The following is a 21855-nucleotide window of genomic DNA, read 5'->3' on the forward strand; positions in this document are numbered from 1 at the left end:
CCAGTGTTTGAATCAATTTGCACTTCACCAGCAATTTACGAGTTTCAGTTGCTCCACATCCTTGTCAACACTTCAGCTAGGCCTTGAAGAATGTGTAGGGGTTTGATTGAGGGCAGAGGTAGATGAGAACGAATGCCTTCATTCCAGAGAGAGGGAATAAAAATAAAGGCATAGACACCTAAAAAATTCATATTTGGAGTATAGGCCGTGTGATTGGGCAGTGGCTGGAGATAATATTGGAAAGCTGTCTAGGACCAGGTTTTGAACTTTGTGTTTTATGCTGAGGAACTTGGACTTTATCTTGTATGTCAGGGGTTCGCAAATTTTTTTCTACAAAGGGTCAGATAGGGAATATTTTAGGTTTTGCACACTGTCTGTCTCTGTTGCATTTATTTAACTTTGTCATTATAGCAAAAAGAACAGCTATGGACAATACATGTGACTGCGTTCCAAAAAAGCATTATTTACAGAAACAGGTAGCAGGCAAAATTTTGCCCACTGACACTATCGTTTGCCTAACACTGCTATAGGTGATAGAGGGCTTTTTTTTTTTTTTAATTGTTTTTCAAGTACAGTTGTCTCCATTTTTCCCCACCCCACCCATCCCCACCTCCCACCCTTGATCTTAACCCCTTTGGCTATGTCCATGTGTCCTTCATACATGTGGTAATACGAGTCTTATAGAAGGTTCTTGAACCAAAGTACAGTGTCACATGCATTCACTAAAGAGAGAACAGAGAAGGGTGGAAGACCCTGAGCCTGCCCCCTTGAAGTAGTGATGAAATGGAGGAAACATCTCAAATAATGAGAATATATCTCTGAATCATGTAGTTTCAGTTGTGTATGTGCGGGTTTTTTAAATATAGTCAGTGTCAAGACCTTACTCTCTCTAAGAAATATGAAAGTAGAAGAAAATAGGTGGAGATCCAACAGGGGTGTCCGACCTTTTGGCGTCTCTGGGCCACACTGGAAGACAGAGTTGTCTCCAGCCACACATCAAATACACCAAACACTAACTCACACCGATGAGCCAAAAAAAAAAAAAAGGTTTTAAGTAAATTTACAATTTTGTGTGGGGCCTCATTCATTGCTATCCTGGGCCCCATGCGGCCAGCAGGCAATGGGTTGGACACCCCTGGTAGGAGAGGCTTTAATTTTTTTAATTATTCAAATAGAGAGCTAAAAGTCTCAGAGAAAGGAAATTGCTGAAAACCCATCTGAAAATTGGCAGGTCCTAGAAGTCTAGTGTGAAAAATAAGGAGGACTCTAGAAATAAGTAATACTTGAAAAGGAAGTTGGTTAATGGGATGAAGAGTTTTGCCCAGAATGTTCCAGGAGTTTCCCGGTGTTCCTGAGTAGAGCCCCCACTAACTAAAGTCAGGTGAAGCAGTGGCAGAGTAAAAAGGAAAGCATACCATGGCAACAGCCCCTATAGACTTTGGGGGCTATTTTAACCAAGGTTTTCAGCCTGTGAATAGGACAAGATAGGCTGCCACAAGAGTGTGAACCTCGTTATCGGAATTGACATGCCGTGAGCTTTCTAGAGCAGTGGGTCTCACAGTACCCTTCCGGACCTGGGCCACTTGGGAGTGTGTTAGAAATACAGATCCTCAGCCCTGCTGCAGACCCCGTGGTCAGGAGAATGAGGGCGGGGCCAGGAATCTGGGTCTCAACAAGCCTCTGCAGGGGTTTCTAAAAACTGCTACTCCAAAAATTGAGTAAGGAGGAAGAACTAAACAGTCTGAACATAACAGAATTTCAAATTTAAAAATTTTCTACTTCTTAACTTATCTGGCAAAACTTTTTGCTTATGTACAAACTTCTTCCGTGTGTGTGTGTATTTTAACTGTGAGAATATAATACTTAAAAAAAAAACTGTTCCTGTGATGTGTAAATTATCTTTGTTACTTTTTTATTTAATTGTATTTTACATTGGCTTGGCAATCTTAAAAAGTTCCTATAGACGCGGGAAAGATTTAAAATACTTCTCTAGCACATAGGATTCACTTCCTCATCGTTCAGAATTTGTTTCCCCTTCCAGTAGACGGATGTCAGAGCACAAGCAAGCAAGGCCAGGTTCTCCCTGGGACAGAAAGCAAAGCTCTGTTTCCAGAGTTTCCCTTCCTGAGGAGTTTCTGAGCTTCTGCTAGGAACGATTTCAGTACATAGACATTCCTCAATAGAGGAGGGGAGGAGAGGGAAGTATAATCACGTTAGGGAATCTGAGAATGTGAGCACCTGATGAAAGAATGCTACTGTTAAGTTTTCACTGACTTTAAATAGGATGAGCACCAGTTGTTTGCTTTGGATTGAAGCTTCTGGGAGACTTTAGTGTATTACCTGGAATTTCTTGCCCCTTGGCAAAATTTCATTATATGAATCGGAAATGGCATTCTACTGCTTCATAAAGAAAAAACCAAGCCAATTCCTTAAAAATTAAATAAAGATCACTTAAAAACATTTTCATAAAAAGCCCAGTAAGAGTTGAAAGAAAATGAAAAAGGGTTTTTTTAATATATAACTGATGAAGATTAGTATCCAGAATATAAAAGAGCATCTGTTTTTTTTAAAGGTAAACAGCAATAAAAAAATGGGCAACAGATTCTTCACAGAATAAGGAACACCATTAGCCAATGAACGAACATAGGAAAAGATGCTCCACCTTATAATCCAGCAAAATGCAAATTAAAACCACAGTGAAATAAAATTTCACATTCACCAGAAAGGTCAAAAGAAAAAGAAAAACCTGTTAATACCATCAATTACAAAGGATGAACAACCTGAATTGTCAGGTACTGAATCTTCTAGGACTGTAAGTAGGTATAATAACCACTTTGAAAATAGCTTGACATTACCTGGTAAAGTGGAGTATAAGCATACCCTTATATGAGTAACTTTGAGAAACTCCTGCATGTGTATACCAGGAAATAGGTAATAAGATTGTTTATAGCAGAAAAATAGAGGGGAGGAAAACTACAAAAACCTCAAATATATTCATGTATACTATGAATACTATACTAACTGAATACTATATAGAAATGAAAATGAAAGAAGTATAGCTTTAGGCATCAACTCAAAATAATCTTAAGTGAAAAAAAGCAAGCCGCAGCAGGATACATACTATATGAGCCCATTTATATACAGTGCAAAAAAAGAGGGGGTAAAACTAAAACTATTAAGTATAGCTACACTTAAGGCAAAACCGTAGAGGAAAGCCAGAGAGTAAGTAATTCAAAATTCAGTGCAGTGGCTGCTACTTTGGGGTATGGAAATGCCACTGGCCAAGGGAATGTGAGGGTACTAGTAATGTTCTCTTTCTGAAGATGGGAATGCATAGGCGTTCGTCTTATTTTTTAAGCAGTAGTATATAAAGATGCTCTGTGTGACAGATTTTACTTTGGGTTAAAGAGTGCTCTATTAGAGTAAACTATTTTAGTCTCTCCAAGGAATGCCATGTTTCTTACCTGTTGAACCTGGGTGGCATGTGTATATGTATACATTTCAAAATACACACACACACACACACACACACACACACACACACACACACATATATATATATAATGCTTATTTTGTGTATTTATGTATGTGTGTACACAGGCCTTATTTTGGATCACAGGCCAGCACTCAGTCCACAGAGCCACACCAGCCAGGGCTATTTATTGCCATTTAATTGTTCATATTTTTGAGCTTTTTCTTTTTCTTAAGTAAGTCCCTTTAGCATTTCACATAATAATGGTTTGGTGATGATGAACTCCTTTAGTTTTTTCTTGTCTGGGAAGCTCATATCTACCCTTCAGTTCTAAATGATAGCTTTTCTGGGTAGAGCAGTCTTGGAAGTAGGTTGCTGCTTTTCATGACTTTGAGTATTTCTCACTAATCCCTTCTAACCTGCAAAGATTGTTTTGCAAAATCATCTGACTGTCTTATGGGAGCTCCCCTGTAGGTAACTAACTTCTCTTGCTGCTTTTAAGATTCTCTCTTTATCTTTAACTTTTGCCGTTTTAACTGTGATGTGTCTTGGAGTGGGCCTCTTTGCAGCCATCTTGTTCGGACTCTTCTGTGCTTCCTGGATTTGCATGGCTATTTCCTTCACATAATTAGGAAAGTTTTCTTTCATTATTTTTTCAAATGGATTTCTAAATTTTTGCTTTCTCTCCTGCTTCTGGCATCCCTATGATGTGAATGTTGAAACACTTGAAGTTGTCCCAGAGGTTGCTTACCCTGTCCTTGTTTTTTTTTATTCTTTTTTCTTTTTGTTCTGATTGGTTGTTTTTTGATTGCTTATGCTGCAAATCATTGATTTGATTCTTGGCTTCATCCACTCTACTGTTGTTTCCCTGTAAATTTTTCTTTATTTTAATTAGTGAATCTTTCGTTTCTGATTGGGTCTTTTTATGCTGTTGAGATTCTCACTAAGTTCCTTAAAAATCCTTATAACCATTGTTTTGAATTCTGCATCTGATAGATTGCTTATCTGATAGATTGCTTATCTCCATTTTGTTTACCTCATACCAGAGTTTTGATCAGTTCTTTCATTTGGGTCGTGTTTTTTTGTCTCTTAATTTTGACAGCCTCACTGTATTTGTTTCTATGTATTAGGTAGAGCTGCTATGACTCCCTGTCTTGGTAGCGTGGTCTAATGTAGTAGGTGTCCTGTAGGGTCCATGGCACAAACTACCCTCTCACCCAAGCTGGGTACTTGAGGTGTGCCCTTTCTGTGGGCTGAGTAAATCCTCCTCTTGTAGTTGCGCCTTGATTGCAGTTGGCAGATCAATGGGAGGGATTTACCCAAGCCAGTCAGTTTCAAGGATTGGCTGTGACAACTTACCACCAACCTCTGCCCTTCATGGAAGATCAGCTGTGTAGGGGCAGGATGGTGGTGCTCCGACATGGTCCGTAGTTGTCCACTAGGTGTGCAGGCTCTGGGGGTTTCTAGGTAGTGCAGGACAAGGCCAGCCCCCACCTGTGTTTTGCCCAGGGCCATGCTGCCTGAGCTATAAAGGAATCTGAGATGGCTGCTCCTTGTCTTGGCTTGGAGGTTTTCAGGAGAAGCCAAGCTGTTAATATAGGCTGGCTGCTGCTAGTACTGTGCCTGGGTCCACTTAGCAAGAGTATGGGGACTCACTGAGGCCAGCTGTTTCTTATTGAGAAGATTTAGGAAGTTATCAAGCATGAGCCAAGACCAGCCATTCGTATGGAAAAGTTAGTTAACAGTTTTCGTGATCCCATGAGCTAGGTAGGATCTCGAGGGCGTGGCCAACAGTGTTAGCCAGGTTGATGGAGTCTCAGTTATGATGCCCACCTGCCAGGTCTCTGGCTCTCTGGGGCTAGGGCTCAGAAAAGGGACAATAGCCACTCCCCTCCTTTCTATTTGGGAGAAAGCTCTCCCTGGCTCTCACCTTGGTGCCAGATACTTCAATTCCTCCCAGTATGACACTGGTGCCTTTTAAGCTGGAGCTGGAGCCAGAGGGAGTGACTCTGAGTAGGTGAGTCCATGTGTGGGTTCTTTGAGGGGAGCAGCTTGGGACTCTAGAAGTTTTTTCCACCAACTCAGTCCCTGCTGGTTTTTGCAACCAGAAGTTGTGGGGACCTACCTTCCTGGCACTGGAACTCTGGGCTGGGGATCCTCACTCCGAAGATACCCCTCCTGAATTTTTATCCACCACTTAAGGGTGTGGGACCAGACTGTTTTGTGTCTCTGCCCCTCCTACCAGTCTGGATGGATGTGGTTTCTTTAATTCCGTAGTGGTCAGACTTCCATTCAACTCTATTTCTGACGTTTCTGAGTGATATTTTTCCTATATTTTTATTGTAATTTTGTTGTGGTTGTGCCAGGAGGTAAGTCATGTTTACCTACATCGCCATCTTGACCTGTAGTCCTCTCCCAGACTATTATTTTTAATTGAGAAAATACATTCTCAGGATACTTAGTAAGCTCGCTATCTTAACGTTGGGAGTACAAAGTGGAGGTTTACCAAACTTAGTAATGACAACAATAACAATAAATTTTTTTAATGCAAAAATCCAGGATAACTGCTAAACCTTTGGGGTTCTGGTAGAACAGGTGAAATCAAGACCTGGCTTGAGCAATTATTACAAGAATGCCTGACATTTAACATCTGCATAAGCACAGTTCTGTTAATTTGCTTTTTACTGGACTCAGGTGGTTGCTAGTCAAGTTATTAGCTGACAGACCCCTGTGATGAACCTTCCTTTCTTCTTAGGAGATCAAAGCACAAAAGGATCCATAAAATGTTACTGGTTTGAGGAGGAAAATATGTTAATTAAAATATTAATTGGGAAAACATGGGGGGAAGGAGGTAATAAAGAAAATAAATCTAAACTTTGAAGTACTGGGCGTTTTGCAGCCACGAAAAAATGTGCCAAATCTCTAACTCTAGAGAATAGTATTTTATTTACAAAAGGAACATTTTATGAAACAAGTGACCCACATGTATGGCTAGGACTTATAGATGTACTTTACTTTTCCTTCACACTCTTTGTGGGACTTATTTTAAGTACCCTTCCCTATAGAACAGCCCTGCGGTAACTGGAAGGATGTTGCTTACTAAGTCACCTCACAGCTCTTTGGGAGAGATCCACATAGGAAGGAAATGGTGAAGGTCCTTTTCTATATTCAGATTCTCCTGACCAACTTTGCTAATTAGTGGATGACATAGCTCAGCATGGTTTTGCATATTTTACAGGAACAGTTTCAGAATGCTGTATTTTTTCCTTTAAAAGTTGCTTTAGGCCCCAGGTAGTATGGCTTTGTAGATTGAGTGCTCGCCTACGAACAAACGAAAAGGTGACTGGTTTGATTCCCAGTCAGGGCACATGCCTGGGTTGCTGCAGGCCAGGTCCCCAGTTGGGGGTGTGTGAGAGGCAACTAATCAATGTATTTCTCCACATCAATGTCTCTCTCCTCTCCATCTCCCTCCCTTCTTCTCTCTCTAAACATAAATAAATATTTTTAAAATAAAAGTTCCTTTAAATTTTTTTTAATGCATGTTTCAAAAAATGTTTTTTTCCCAATGACAAGATGCTGCCCCTCCCATGGTGAGTGCATTAGTATACCCGCTATGTTAATACTGAGTCACAAATAATGTTCTAGTAAAACAACTAGTTGTACCTTAAACATATTGTGCTTAAGTAAAGTACTTTGGGAGCATTCATTTGAAAGCCATTGATGGGGAAAAAATGTATTTTAGCACAAGTTGTAACTTTTTTCCCCCAAAACTCAGTTATCAGAAAATCTAAATTCTATCAAGTAGACATTTTAATGGGTTTTAATTTTATTCTCCCCTTCCCCTCTTTTTTCCAGTTTATTTTTGTTGTTAATGAAAGACAAAAGATAAAAGCAATGAATGATCTATAGAAAAAGGTGGCGTGTGGTACATGGTCAAAGAATATATGACCTGTGGAAATTATATTTCACTTAAACTAATAGATATAAGTGGGTAGAGATGGTATTTTAAATGTTTTTGTTTCTTCTCTCCATAGATTTCAGAAAAAGGAGAAATCACTTCTGACTTTAACTGAATAGTAAGAGCTCAGTGACACTGGAAACAATGGCATTACCATTCCGGAAGGACTTAGAAAAGTACAAGGACCTGGATGAAGATGAGCTCCTTGAAAAGCTATCAGAAACAGAACTGAAACAGCTGGAAACTGTTCTGGATGATCTTGACCCTGAGGTAGGTGCTGCTAATGAAGAAAAACAAAATAATTTTTTAAACCCTTTGAAACTAAGTAGCTGCCTTTGAGCAGTTAGCTTTTCTGGGACTTTTCATTGGCACCTCTTTATTCAAATGAACTTTTTGCCTCCTCTCTAGTTCCCTACTTCTACCTCCACATCTTTACTGACATGACTGTTCCAAACTGCTTTCTGCAACATCCTTATTTTCAAACTTCTGAAATTTTCTCTCCTGTAAGAAATAGTTTCTCTCAGGGCAGGGAGGAAGGCTTTTGGTAAAATGCAACAGATTAGTTCTTTGATGTATGCCAACTTCTGTGCCTCTTCAGAGTTTATCTGTTCCAGATGGCTGCAGTGGAGAGTGTCTCTGGAAGGTTCTTTGTGACTTTGAATCTAACCAGTGCCTTTCTGAAAGATGCTGACCAAACAGTAATTTTCTGGTCATTGGTAGACTAGATCTAAATAGACTCTCAGCAATACTGCAGCCCGTGTGAGCAGACCTGAATATATATATATGTTTTGATTTGCAAAGTGGATGTTGTTTGTCTTGTAAATGACACAGGCTAGAGACCCTTGACCCTTGAATTGTAATGCCTGGGTATGCATTGGGGGAGAGGTGAGGCAGTGAGGAGAGAACTCTAGGTTATGGCTGCTTCACCTGAAGGTAATAGTTACTAGGCTTCTTTTCTTTACCAAGTTTCTTCATGCTAACACATCGATTTTTAGTGCCTCTTAGGATTGAAATAGAGTTTGTTTTATAAAATTGTTCTTGTTACTAAAATTTGTTTCTTGCTAGGATGTTTTTGAATATTTACTGAGAATACAGTTCTATTCTCAGCATTGCTTTAGCACTTGGATAAGGTATCAGTACCACAAATCTAATTCCTTAACCATAATTGCTATTATAAAGAAAAGTTCCCAGTTCACGTAAATCTGGGGGAATACTTAGAATAACAGTGCTGTTTGGATCATGTCTCAGCATTGTCTTCTACATGCAGTTCAGCCTGGTAGATCTATTTGAATCAAATGGTAGGGACCAAAGAGTTCGTCTAGCTCAGAGTTTCTCAACCTTAGCACTCTTGACATTTGGGACTGGATAATTCTTACTTTGGAAGCTGTCCAGTACATTGTAGGATGTTTAGCAGCATCCCTGGCCTCTACTCACCCTGTACAAGCCAATCGCATACCCCCTCTGCTTTAAAATGCACCTGGAATTTTGTTCTAATCAGGTGTGTGGTAAGATGATAGACAGGGAGACAACTGCCTTGCAAGAAGAGTTTATTACAGTAGAATAACAATAAAAAAGATTTAAAAAAGAAATGCTTTATAAAATAAAACAATTTTTTAAAATAAAATACTTTAAGTATTGTTTGTTTTAAAAGCAAGAGTTTATTCCTTACAATTCCCAATAGCAGGAGTCACACTAAGCCATGCAGGGCCACATGGGGCAGCGCCCAGGTTGGTTAGGAGCTAGGAACAAGCATGACCGTGAACCTTTATTGTGGTTTATAGGAGAAGTAATGGTGGGTGGGGCAGGCAGGGTAGGCAGAGTTTGAGCAGGTTTAGGACTGAGTGGTTTGAATAAATTCAGTGGGCGCTGGGCTACAAGAGTTATCTCTAGTTGTTCAGTACCTGGCCGTGGGTGATTTGGGGCAGGGAAATACTGGTTTGGTGTATGGGAGATAGAGATGCTGGGGGTATGGGCTCTGGATTGGTTGGTTTTCACATGATAGGCACATGACTCTTAGAAATTAGCCAGCTCAGGAGGGTGCAGGCGTTTCAGGGTTAGCAAGGCCCCAAGATGTCACAGCTTCATAAAATAAAAAACATGATTATATTGTGACAACCAAAAATGTTTCCAGACATTGCCAGCTGTCCCCTGGGGGATGAAACTACCACTGGTGGAGAAACATTGATCTAGAACTTGCCCTCTGTTTACCGATGGAAAACAAGTTAAGTGACTTGCCTCAGTTATTACATTTAGCAAAAGAATTGGTACTGGGTTCCTCACTGTCTGATTGATCCCTAGCAAAGTCTAGTGGTCTGTTAAACTAAGTGAGTCCCCTTTAACTCACCTTCTATGCTGTGTGTCTAAAAGCTGATGGTTTAGATTTTCTTATTTGCAAATACATGGCCTGCTTTTTGTATGGGAAGACTTGAGTTCTAATCTCTGTATATATTTTATAAATCCCCCAACCCTAGTTGCAACTCCCCCAGCCTCAAATACTGTTAGTTGAAACTAGAGGAGCAGTGATGTTTATTGACAGCATGCCACTTGTTGGGTGACATGTTTGGGAAGAGTGCCATTAAGGACCAGGTAAGAAAAGAAGAGGTCAAAGGCCCTAGCAGTTACTTCAGCCAGAGAAACACCACTGTAACTTACAAAGTCTCAGAAGGTAAACAAGAGAAGAAAGAATAAGGTTAGGTATGGTGCCTTGTTATATTTTGGAAGGCTGTGTAATGTTTGGTGGCAGTCTTGTTAATGATATTTTTAGTTTTTAAAAAAGGAATTATGATCCATTAACTTAAAGTATACTTCTAATAAAGCTTTTCATGGATTTATAGCCTCGAAAGCCAGTTAGCTATCATTTATTTTGTGGTCTAAGATTGTATTTAAGGAGCCAGAATTCCAGCTGACATATCGATTTAAAGTGTAAATTTCATACGGACTTCAGTGGGTGGGTGGAATAAAGCCACTCTTATCCCTACCACCATGAAATAGCAGTATGTACATGAATGCCTTTTTGATGGCCTAAAGGAAATAACTTTTATTAATTTGTCTTAATGAGCAATTTTCTTTCAAAGTATTCTCAACTCGTTACTCAATAAATATTTGGGTGGGAGGGATGCAGCCTATAGATACTAGGTACTGCTCGAGGCTTAGGGATATGAGTGAGCAAAACAAATGTGGACTTTGCCCTCCGGATGCAGGCTGTAGGAGTGGGGGGAGTTAGCATTAATCAAATAATCATGCCATACTGATATAAGAGCATATAATGGGAAGCTGGGAAAATCTTCCTTTGGGGGGAATGGATCTGCGGTCTGAAAAACGGGTAGCAAATAAGGATGGACAGGGCATTCTGGGGAAGACCTTGTGGTAGAAGGAAGTACATGGCCAGTGTAGGGGGGGAACAAGGTCTAGTGTGGCAAGATCAGAGAGGGTGTGGGATAAGGTTAGGATAACCCAGTGGGGTGGGAGGGACGGATGATGAGTTTCCGGAACTGATTCTGAGAAACCAGTGGGAGGCTAATGTGATACTCCTTCCCAGCTTGGATTGTAGTTTAGACCAAAGTAGTGGTATTATTGGAAATGGAGAAAATTAAACAGACCAGTGATATTTTTTAGGAAGTAAAAATGGATAGCACTTGATGGTTGGTTGGAAATTGATTCTTCCTGTGAAGCTCGTCTTGATTTCAAAGTCTGAAGCTAGAAACCTCGTCTTTCTTTTGTATGTTCCCATAGACAGTTTTTGGTACAAAAACATACTTGGTGTGGGGTGGGAACAGACTTCCTTTGTGTTTCACCTTTGTAGGTGAGCTTTCTGTGTAATGCACACCATTACATGAGGAGAACACAACGGTGAACTGTGTGAAAACTTGATGGATCTCAGCAAATGGCCAAAGTTGAAGTGCTGTATTTTCTAGTTATAAAATGAATATTTGTTATTATCATTATCCATGTAAGATCACCCTTCATAACAGCCGTAAGACACAGTCTCATTGCCAATATTGAGAGGTGTTGCGAAACAGGGTTGGCTCTTTGATGTGACTTTTGGCTTCCTCCCATTTTCAAAGCAAAGGAATACCCCAGGAATAGGGAGACAAGGCAAGGTCACCTCTTTGACTTCTGACAAGCAGAAGGATGGAGCTCCCGTTGTCTAGTCACCGTTTACTATTCCTGGACTCAGTGAGAATTCCAAGCAGAGGCTACAGGAGACAACTTTAATCCATCATCACCCCCTCCTCCATGCTCAGTCCCTGCTCTCAGAAGGACTGTAGCCATGGGAAGCCCAGGGACATAACTTATGCGCAGTGGTTGCTGCAAGTACATCCTAGTGGTTATACACACGCACATACATACACGTAGAGTTGACGCTTTCACGTTGTGTTTAATCTCCTGTGCCCTGCTGTGTGGTGTACGTGTTTTTATCATAAGAAAGTCTTCACACTGAAATAAAAGTCATTGTGAGGACTATGATATGTATAGTCACTTAACATCCTTTTGTAATGGAATTACTGTTATTAAGCATTAAAAAACTATTTTTTATTACCATTCCAGGACATTTTAAAAGTAAAAGGGTGTTCTGCTAGTAGAAGAGTATTATCTAAAGAAATGTATTTGCACCTATTTCAGTAGTAACATAAGTGAATACTACCTAATTAAAGAAAAAAAAAAGAACTTTGGAACACTTCACATTGCAGCCGTATGTCCTGTAGTGAAGTGTTTAATGCCTGCGTCACATTCTAATCTATAATTCTTCCTTATCTGAGTAATGTACGTAAGCATATAGCATTGGCGTTCTCGGTGGTCATATGGTTGACTCGTTCTCTTCGGCAGAATGCCCTTCTGCCTGCGGGGTTCCGGCAGAAGAACCAGACCTCGAAGCCCGCCACGGGGCCGTTTGACAGAGAGCGCCTTCTGTCCTATCTGGAGAAGGAGGCTTTGGAGTACAAGGACCGCGAAGACTATGTGCCCTACACTGGGGAAAAAAAAGGTAAACACAGAATTTCGAAATCATTATTTACTAGCACTTGATTTTTCTTTTTTTAGAAAGGTCTGGAGAAAAGAATATTTGTGGAAGTATATCGTTGATAGCCTTAAAGAATGATGGTGTTGACTTAAATTATTAGGTAATTTGGGCATTTTATTTATGTTTTTCATCAACTCAGCCAGTAAGTTCCTTCTGAATTATTGCTAGGTTTTATTACACAGCGACCTTATATAACACACTTTAGTACTCTGTTGTGACAGATACTGAAAGTGTACTGAGGTAAAATTTTTAAATCAGTAGTAAATCATACAATGGAAATGGCATGGAAGTGCTGTTCTCGTCTAACTTCTGTCTTTACGGTGGAATGCCGTCAAATAATTCAGGCCCTCTTTTCAAAGACCTTTTATAGAGGGTATTCTGTAGCCTTCCTTAGTAATTTATAGTCATAATTGTCAAGACTTTGTAATCACTATTTTCAGAAAACTTTGCCAGTCCAGCTCCCTCCCATTGCAGGTTTTGACTTTAGGTAGTTGCAGGAGAGCCTGAGTGCCGCTCTGTTTTTAAAAGCAACACTTAACATGACATGGGTCAAGTTTTTCAGCTTTCAGTACAGGTGGGCCTGGGAAGCCAGATTCTGCTTGCGCTCTTATTTAGGATACCGCGCAGGGGCACTGGGGAGTGGAGGGAGCAGTCGTAGAGCTAAAGATCAGCTCTTTCAAGCACTGTTTTCACATCTGACTACTTGGTGGTCTGGGCAGGAATCATGATTAGAACACAGTGCTTTCTCATAATGAGGCGTTAGCTTTATATTTGCAAAGGAAGCTCTTCTCAAGAATTTGGCCACAATTCTGCCACATGGCTACCCCTTAGCTGTAAGGGAAGCCTAAAATTTTATTTGAGCATTCCAGCCTCTGTAGTAGAGGAAGACTAGTAAATAACTTTTGAGTAGGTGTTCACAAGGTCTGCATCAGTCCTTTTAAAAATTATCTCTTATACCCAATCCCTCTGCTCTTTCTGTAGACCCCCACTCCCCATTTCTAGTTGAGAATCACTCCCTTAGCTACTTGGCACTAGTCATGGTTCTCCAGAGAAACAAAACCAAAAGGGTGTGTGTGCAAATATAAGTGTAAAGCTAGAGAGGGAGAGAGTTATTTTAAGGGATCAGCTTACGTGATTGTGGAGGCTTAGTAAGTCTAACATCTGTAGGATAGGCCAGTGGGCTGGAGACCCTGGGAAGAGTAGCAGTTTGAGTCCAAAGACTGTCTGCTGGCAGAATTCCTTCTTGCTCAGAGGAGATGAGTCTTTGTGCTATTAAGGCCTTTAGCTGATTGGATGAGGCCCACCACATTATAGCTTTACTTGAAATTCAAGACTTAAATATTAATTTCATCCAAAAACACCTTCATAGAAACAAACAATATTTGACCATATCTGGACACCATGCTCAGCCATATTAGCACATAAAATTAACCATCTGTTACAGGTGGTAACGTCATGCTCCTCAGGTGTTTGGGGCCAGAAAAGGATTTGAAAATCAGTACAAAGTTTTGAAGTGTGGAGAAACTATGCAAAAACATCAGTTCTTTTGTATTTGTCATAAAAAGACTGCTAGCTATATTTTCATCTGCACAGCCAGCCATACCTATGACACTACTTATAATTTTAATTTGTTTATATAGAACGTAAATTTATGATAAGTATTAGTTGATTACTTTTTACTACTATGTGTGTTTCAGATAGACTCTCGGGTTACACTTAGGAAGAAGAATGGAGATAGAAACAGAGGGGGAAATGTGAGAAAATGAGATTGCAGGAAAAAAAATATGGCACTTGAGGACAAGAAGAAAAAATAAGAGATGTGAAAGAAATGCATTTGTCCTAAAAGAAAGAAATTCATTTGACCCAGGAAGCTTCCCACTATGCTCTTGTTTCATAACCCCGTTACCTAGGAAAGGATCTTGGAGGATTAGAGGAGGTAGAGAAGAATTGTAGAAAATAAGAAAATATCAGAGTTGAGAAATTACAGAGTTGAGGAATGTGGGTGACAATAGGGATATCCTTAACTGTAGAATGATTGTTTTTGTTTCCTTCTTTCTCACTTCAGGTTTTAGCCATCTAAAACCTGAAAGAGATAAATGGAGTTAGTTGAAATAAAAAGCAAGTAATTTTGCATTCACAATCAGTAGTGTTTTTCTTTATACATTCACTGTTTTTACTGCTATTTATAGCTATACTTGTCTGTTAAATACTATTTCTGGGCAGCTATGATGTGGCGATTAAGACCAGGGCATTTTTAAAATAATGAACATTTTATTGAATTATAACGAGTTATAGAATATGCACAGAAGGATGCAGATTCACGAGTTCGGTAGTGAACACACCTGTATACTCACAAGGCAGTATCAGCATCTCTAAAAGATCCCTTTATGCTTACTCCAGTCTCTTGTTTCTTCTTCTCGAAGGTGACCACCCTTACAGCTTCTAATATGATAGATCAGTTATGCCTGGTGAGAAATTCATGTAAATGAAATCATACATTCAGGGGATCTCCCTTGCCTACTTTATAAAGTTTTTGTGAGAACTAAATTTGTTAAAAGGTACAGTGAAATAACTGTAAAGATCATTTACAGTATAATCGTTGTAAAAGATCATATGGTGATGTCATAACCAGACAGAGATTTCCATTCTGTCTTAGAGGAGTTGTCCAGAACCAGAGAGATGAGTTTTTGAGTTTCAAAAGCAGTGCATCTGATCGAAACAAATACCCCACCACCGTAGACTGGGTGGGGTCTAGACTTACTAAAAGCCATGTTACAGTGCTGTAGACCTGCCGAAGAAGGACAAATTCATCTTCCACATTGGGAACTTTGGTTGTAGAACTCTCCTTTGAAACATAGCTAAAAGCCAGCTCTAATCTTCTCGAATTCACCCTAGGCACTCATCCTTAAATTAGTTAGCCTTGGTTACCATTAGTCACTAAGAGCCCTCCTTTCCTTGGGTCTTATTCCCAAGATCTTGATCACATTCTAGAAGATCCTCAGAATAATTCGTCTGTGTTATTAGCAAATATCCCAGTCAAACTAGATGTGAATTCCCTCCTTAGCTCTGAAAATCCAGAAGGCTCCATGACCCCTTACCCCGAACACCTAGGTCAAGTCCCAAGTTTTTACTTAACCGCTTATCTCACAGGAGATAGACTTGCCGATTGAGGGTGCCTTCCCAGGTAGTAGAGGTTCTTCATTCCTCATAAAGCAGTTGGCAAGCCTTTCTCTCTTAAGAAAGCAGAGGCATTGTATTGTTTCGGTGTACTTGCCTGGTTAGAATTGTAAAATGTGCCATTGGTTTCTTGTTTTTCATACCAAGATGGCTGCTCCCAGAGTTTCAGTATTCGATGGCTGTATTAGCTTTCTGTGCCAGGGAATGTTACAGCGATGCCACTCAGTTCCTTGAACGTCTTCCAAAATCACATAAGGACCCTGTAAATTACTTTTAAAAGTCAATCAGATGACTACTTAGTGTTTTTTAAAAGAAAAAAATTGGAAAACGCTAAAGAAGTAGCTATCTGATTATTCAAGTCAACTTTCTCATGTTCTGAGACCAGTTGAATGACAGTTGATTATATTTGTTATTCTTTCATTTTAAGGCACACCCTCTTTCTGGAGCTAAAATGACATAGAACTGGCATGACAGAGGGAATCCCCATAAAACTGAAAATTGGATAGGTTAGGATTTTTCATTTTGACCACAAACAAAAACTATATACTGTAGTTTTACCGTGTATAATGTGTACTTTTTGCCCAAATTTTTGAGGGAAAAATAAGGATGCACATTATACATGGGTAGTACTAATTCCATATCTATATAAATGTTTTTTATTCTTTTATTTATGCTTATGCATTAAAAGTGTAACTCTAGAAAGTAATAACGATATCTGTATGCAAAATATGGATAATACAATAATGGAATGCAATCACGTTTTGTTTCTAAATATAAATAAATAATTGAATTAAAAGTTTTAAATGAAAGATTTTTTTTCCTGAAAGCTTGGTCCACAAATGTGGGGTGCGCTTTATACATGGCAAAATATATTACTTGTACCAAATTTTGTCTTTCTAGATCATCTCAAAATGTTTTTAAAAGACCTGATATACTAAGGACACTTGAGTGCTGTTACATATAGATAAATTAGTAATTTCATTTTGTGATTTGTGAAATAATTGTTTATAATTGTATATTTTACAGAATTGAAAGTGAATGTCAACTTCTAAGGAGAGATTAATCTAAGTGAAGTTCAAGGCATTATATCTTCAATGCATTTGGGGGAATAGCTTGTCCTACCTACACCAGCAAATGTTCTGCTTTTAATAGTGTAGTTTTACTGACAGAAAAAAAAAAGTATTAGGCAGCTAGTAAGGCACAGCTGACAAGAGATGTTTTAAGGATAGTTTTAAAATGCATTATTTATGGTAGAATCCATAATATACATCTGTTCATCTAAGTCTAACAAGCTCAGGGTGGGAATGGTATCAGGGTGTCAAGTAATCTCGACAAAGTTCAAAGGAAATGTCTTTTCTATGAGACTGTTATATTCAAAGAAACCAAAGGGTTGAGAAGATTAAAACAGTAACAATTCAAATATATGTTCCTTTTACTTGAAGATATAATATTAAAATGTTGGGAAGCTTTTCACCTCTTTCTCCTTGAAATTTTACACAATTTGTAACTGAAGCATTGAGCGAGACAGGGTGAAGGGGAGGATGGATGCATCCAGCTCTTTTCTCATTCCCAAGAATGGCAAAAATGCACAGATTATTATTTCCCATTATATTTTTACATGTCTTTAGTATTCTGTCTCCAGGATGGATGAGGCATAAGACACTTGCCATGATTTTGACACCTGGAGAAATAATTTGCCCAAGTCTTTACTGTTTTGCACTGACTTGCTTTGCTTCGCTTTGCCAGGAGTCCCCCTGCCCATTTCTAACAGCACACTTTACCCTTACTTAGACTAAGACTTTTTCCTGGGTGTCCCTGAGTTCATGGAGGGACTGTGCTGTGTCTTGCACACTGCACGTGTGGGTGTGCCAGCCAATTCCACTTGCGCTTCTTTGGCTCACCAGGTTGGGCTCCTCCCTTCCTTGCATAGCACAAGGGCCCTCCCTCCCTGTTGGCCTCTGGGGTAGAGCCATCTACGCTTTGCATTGTTTTCCTTTCTCCTCCCTAAGAAAGGAATGCCTTTGGGTTTCCTTCTCACGAATTTCATATGCCCCACCCTGCTTACTAAAGGTGAATTGAACCAGATTGCCTTCAACTAAGGATTTCCCATATACTTTTCAAGTTATTTATTTACAGTTACCTTAGCTTTCCAAAAAAAAATTACTGCAGTCACTCTTTTCTAAAAGAGGCTTTCTTCACCTTGCTGAGTACATGATTTCTTTGGAGGAAAGTCAGGTCTGACCCCATAGTGGACCAGAAACATGGCGGTTGTCACCTTTCCAAATCAACAGGATTATGTGACTGCCAGTGGGCAATTGTTTCCACTAGGTTCAGGGTAAAGACTGGCTCTTACTTTGTACTCACAGCTTATGAGTTCTAAATGTCCCTTAAATACGTCTAAACATTGGTCTTCCCAGGCACTGACGCTAATATTTGAAATGGGCTGCTTAAATGAGTCATGCAGATGCTGGCATTTCCTTTTCAGACTGCTCATTGTGTCTTTGAATGATTCACTCATTAATCTTTAGGGATAAGAAGTTAGCCAGATAGGTTTTTCATCACTCATGTTACCGTATTTTGCTGTGTATAATGTATACTTTTTTGCCCAAGTTTTTGAGGGAAAAATAAGGATGCACATTATACATGGGTATAATGAATACATACCGTGGGTATAATAATCCCGTATATATGCGCGCAAAAATGTGGGTGCACAGTATACACAGCAAAATATGGTAAGAGCTTGTTTTATGGGAAGCTTTCCCTGGATAACCATACCCACTCTGGATATTCTTTTCCCTCCAACATGTCTGTATGTAATTCATATACCATAGAATATGGCCTTTAATTGTTCCAGAATCATATACCATGGGGCTCTGTTAGGATTTTTTTTTAATTTTTAACTTAAGGTTGTTAGGTCCTCTGGATGAATTGCCCATTTTGTTATTATGATATGACCCTCTCTATCCCTGGTAACACTCTTTACTCTGAAATCTACACTGTCTGATATTAATATATTAACTAACCTTGCTTTCTGTTGATTAGTGTTAGCATAGTATTGCATGTCTTCTCTGTCCCATCAGTGCTTTGTTCCTTTTCCTTTTATTGTATATATCACGTCTCTACTTAACTCTTGAACATATGAAATATAATAACTTTTAATACCCCTACTTGCTAATTTTATCATCTGTCATTGCTAATCAGTTTTGATAGATTGATTTTTTTTCTTGTGGATCAAATTTCCCTGCTTCTTTGCATGCTGATAAATTTTATTGGATACCACACATAAATTTTAACTTGTTGGGTGCTGAATATTTTGGTTTTCCTGTGCATATTCTTGAGCGTCATTGTGGGAAACAGTTTGATGATCCTTTGGGGTCTTGCTTTTAAGACTTCGTAGACAGGACTGGAGCATTATTCAGTCTAGGGCTCATTGTTCTCTGGTGCTGAGGCAAGACCCTTCTGAGTTTTCAACCCAGTGTCCTGTCAGTTATGAGATTTTCCAGTTTGGCTGGTTCTATTCCCAGCCTTGTATGAGCCCAGGCACTATTACCTCGAATATTTGGGGGGGGGGGCGGTATTTTTTTTTCCCTATGATCATTACTCTGCTGAATACTAAGAGGTAGTCCTCGGCAGGTCTGCAGAGCTCACTCTCTGTGTAACTCTCCCCTGTCTGGTGCTCTGTCCTGCAAGTGCTGGCTCCCTTGGTCTTTCTGGACCCCAGCTCTGTCTCTCAGTTCACGAGTTCCCCAGACTCTGCCTGCGTCCCTGTGCCCTGGGCCACAGTGAGCTGGGCAGTGATCGGGCTCACTTTATTTCTCATCTCTTGGGGATCACTGTCCTTGGTTGCCTGGTGATCAGTGTCTTGCTAATGTTCACATATTTAGTGTATTTTTGGGTTGGTTTAGTCGTGGGTAAATCCTGTCCCTAATACTGCATCTTGGCCAGAAGTCGTCTCCAGAACCATGTACTAGAGATAGTCTATATCCCCAACTAGATTATAGATCCCCAAAGGAAAGGATCTCTTGTTTTATTCCTTATGGTGTTTTTCTAGCTCATCATCTAGTATACACAAACTCTGTAAACATTTGTGGAATATTTATTGATGATCATATTGCAGTATTGAGCAGGTGTCATAGGTGTTGTTGGGTCAACAGATGCCTTTCCAGGATCTGCCCGTCATCCTTTAGTTTGGTTAACTTGAGGTTTGTGTGCTTCCTGTCAAAAGGTGTATCCCAAGGTCCACTGTGACGATTATAGTGGCCTACTTGCCTTGAATCTTCCCTGGAACAACAAGGTAGCTTATAAATACACAAACCTTAAAATTAGGGCCTTTCACCTCTGTACGAATGAAATAACGGAGAGCTGTCTCTGTTTTAGTTTTTATACTTTATGTACTCAGCAAGGATGGGAGCTATGACTTAAGATATTCTTAACATTGTAATAGCTATAACCTGAAATCGAAGCAAAAGCGGTAAGAACTAGTGAAGAAAAGTCCTGGCAATAAAGTTAGCACAGTACGTAATATCTCTTACTGATTTTGGAACAATGATTAGGATCTTGGCAAGATATTCCTTTCCCCTCCCCTCTTGGCACAGACACGGGTTTGGATGAATGCCATACATTTAAGTTATTATATGAATTCTTATCTTGGTTCCTTCTGTTTCCTTAGCTGCCATTTTATAGTTGCAGAAACATTACTGAACTATTTTAACATTTTTAGCAACCAAGAGTCATAGCCCTATTTTTGTTTGTCTTGTTTCCTTGGTGGGGCGAAACATGTCATTCATATTTGTCAGAGATTTTTTTCTGATCTAGTCATTGTTTATTCTCATATTTTGCTGCAATGTAAAGAACTGTAATTTCAGTGTAAAAAAATCCAGAGTTAGCCCTGCCTGGTGTGGCTCAGTGGATTAAGTGCTTGCCTGCAAGCTGAAAGGTCGTGGGTTCACTTCCCATTTGGGGTGCACGCCTGGTTTGCAGGCCAGTGTTTATCGCCCTCTCTTTCTCCCTCCCCCTCTCTAAAAATAAATAAATAAAATCTTTTTTTAAAAATCCAGTGTTAGGGATTTTCCTAAATAAGGAAATTGAAGTCATTTAAATAGTATGCTGTCTGCTGAAGAATAAAAGTATTTTCTCAGACATTGTGTTATTTTCAAATAAATACAAATATAGTTAAGGGTATAGTTAACTATACAAATAGTTAAGGGTTTTGATCAAATTTCAAGGAGAGGAAAAGTAAAATTAGATCAATACAGGATAACTCATCCTAATCTTTTTTTTTTAAGATTTTATTTATTTTTTTAGAGAGGGGAATGGAGAGACAAAGAGGGAGAGAAACATCAACGTGTGGTTGCCTCCCACACGCCCCACTGGGGACCCAGCCCACAACTCAGGCCTGTGCCCTAGACTGGGAATCAAACTGGCGACCCTTTGACTTGCAGGCTGGTGCTCAACCACTGAGCCACACCAGCCAGGGCTCATCCTAATCATTTTTAGAGCTATTATACCAGTAAGTGCTTATCAACCTGAGTAGGTAAGAATCAGAACCATAAAAGAGCTTTTTCAAGAATATCCATGCCTGGCCAATCCTCACTCCCTGAGTTTAAGAACTGCTATTATAGATAGTTGGTAGGGTCTGATTTTCAGTCCTCCTGGGTTGCTAGTTTGTTTTGGAACTCTCTCTCTCTCTCTGTCTCTCTCTCTGTCTCTCTCCCTCACCCCCCCCCACACAAACATGCAAGGAATTCCAGGGGAAATAATAATAAAGAATTAACGTGTCTATTATGTTTACTATATACCAGTTCCCTTATATATGTTAAATCATGTTATCACAGTGAAATTGAGATTTCTGTAAAGAATAATCCATAATTTGAAAAAACATCAGATGCAATATCTTAATAAAATGGAATACTAATAATTGTGTTAATAGATGATTTTGAATAAAAGCAGTATCAGATTTGCCCATTTTCCTGCCCTTTGCAAAAACACAGGCACACTGTACATAATACCTCCACGGCTAAGAAGTAGCCCAACATTTCATGCACCCTATAAGACCCTGAGAGCAGAAATCAAATTAACCATTAGAAAGATCTATTCATCAATGTTTCATAGTAATTAAGATTTTTAACTTAAATCTAATTAATATAAGACTGATTTAAATGAACACATGTTTAGAAAAGTGTTTTCTGTTACATGGGTTCAATCCAACAGTTTGCTAATTGTGTCTTT

General features: G+C 39.4%; 1 protein-coding gene across 1 annotated transcript in view; it reads left to right on the top strand.

The window, feature by feature from the left end:
* Positions 1–21855, top strand: part of TMOD3 (tropomodulin 3) — a 64975-nt gene that overhangs the window by 17279 nt on the left and 25841 nt on the right. Inside the window, exons 2-3 of the mRNA XM_024567721.4 lie at positions 7507–7700; positions 12258–12414. Coding sequence (XP_024423489.1) covers positions 7575–7700; positions 12258–12414 — 283 coding nt within the window. The 5' untranslated portion in view covers positions 7507–7574. The remainder of the gene's footprint in view (positions 1–7506; positions 7701–12257; positions 12415–21855) is intronic.

Source organism: Desmodus rotundus, chromosome 7 (genome assembly GCF_022682495.2).
Source record: "Desmodus rotundus isolate HL8 chromosome 7, HLdesRot8A.1, whole genome shotgun sequence".
NCBI classification, from domain to species: Eukaryota; Metazoa; Chordata; class Mammalia; order Chiroptera; family Phyllostomidae; genus Desmodus; species Desmodus rotundus.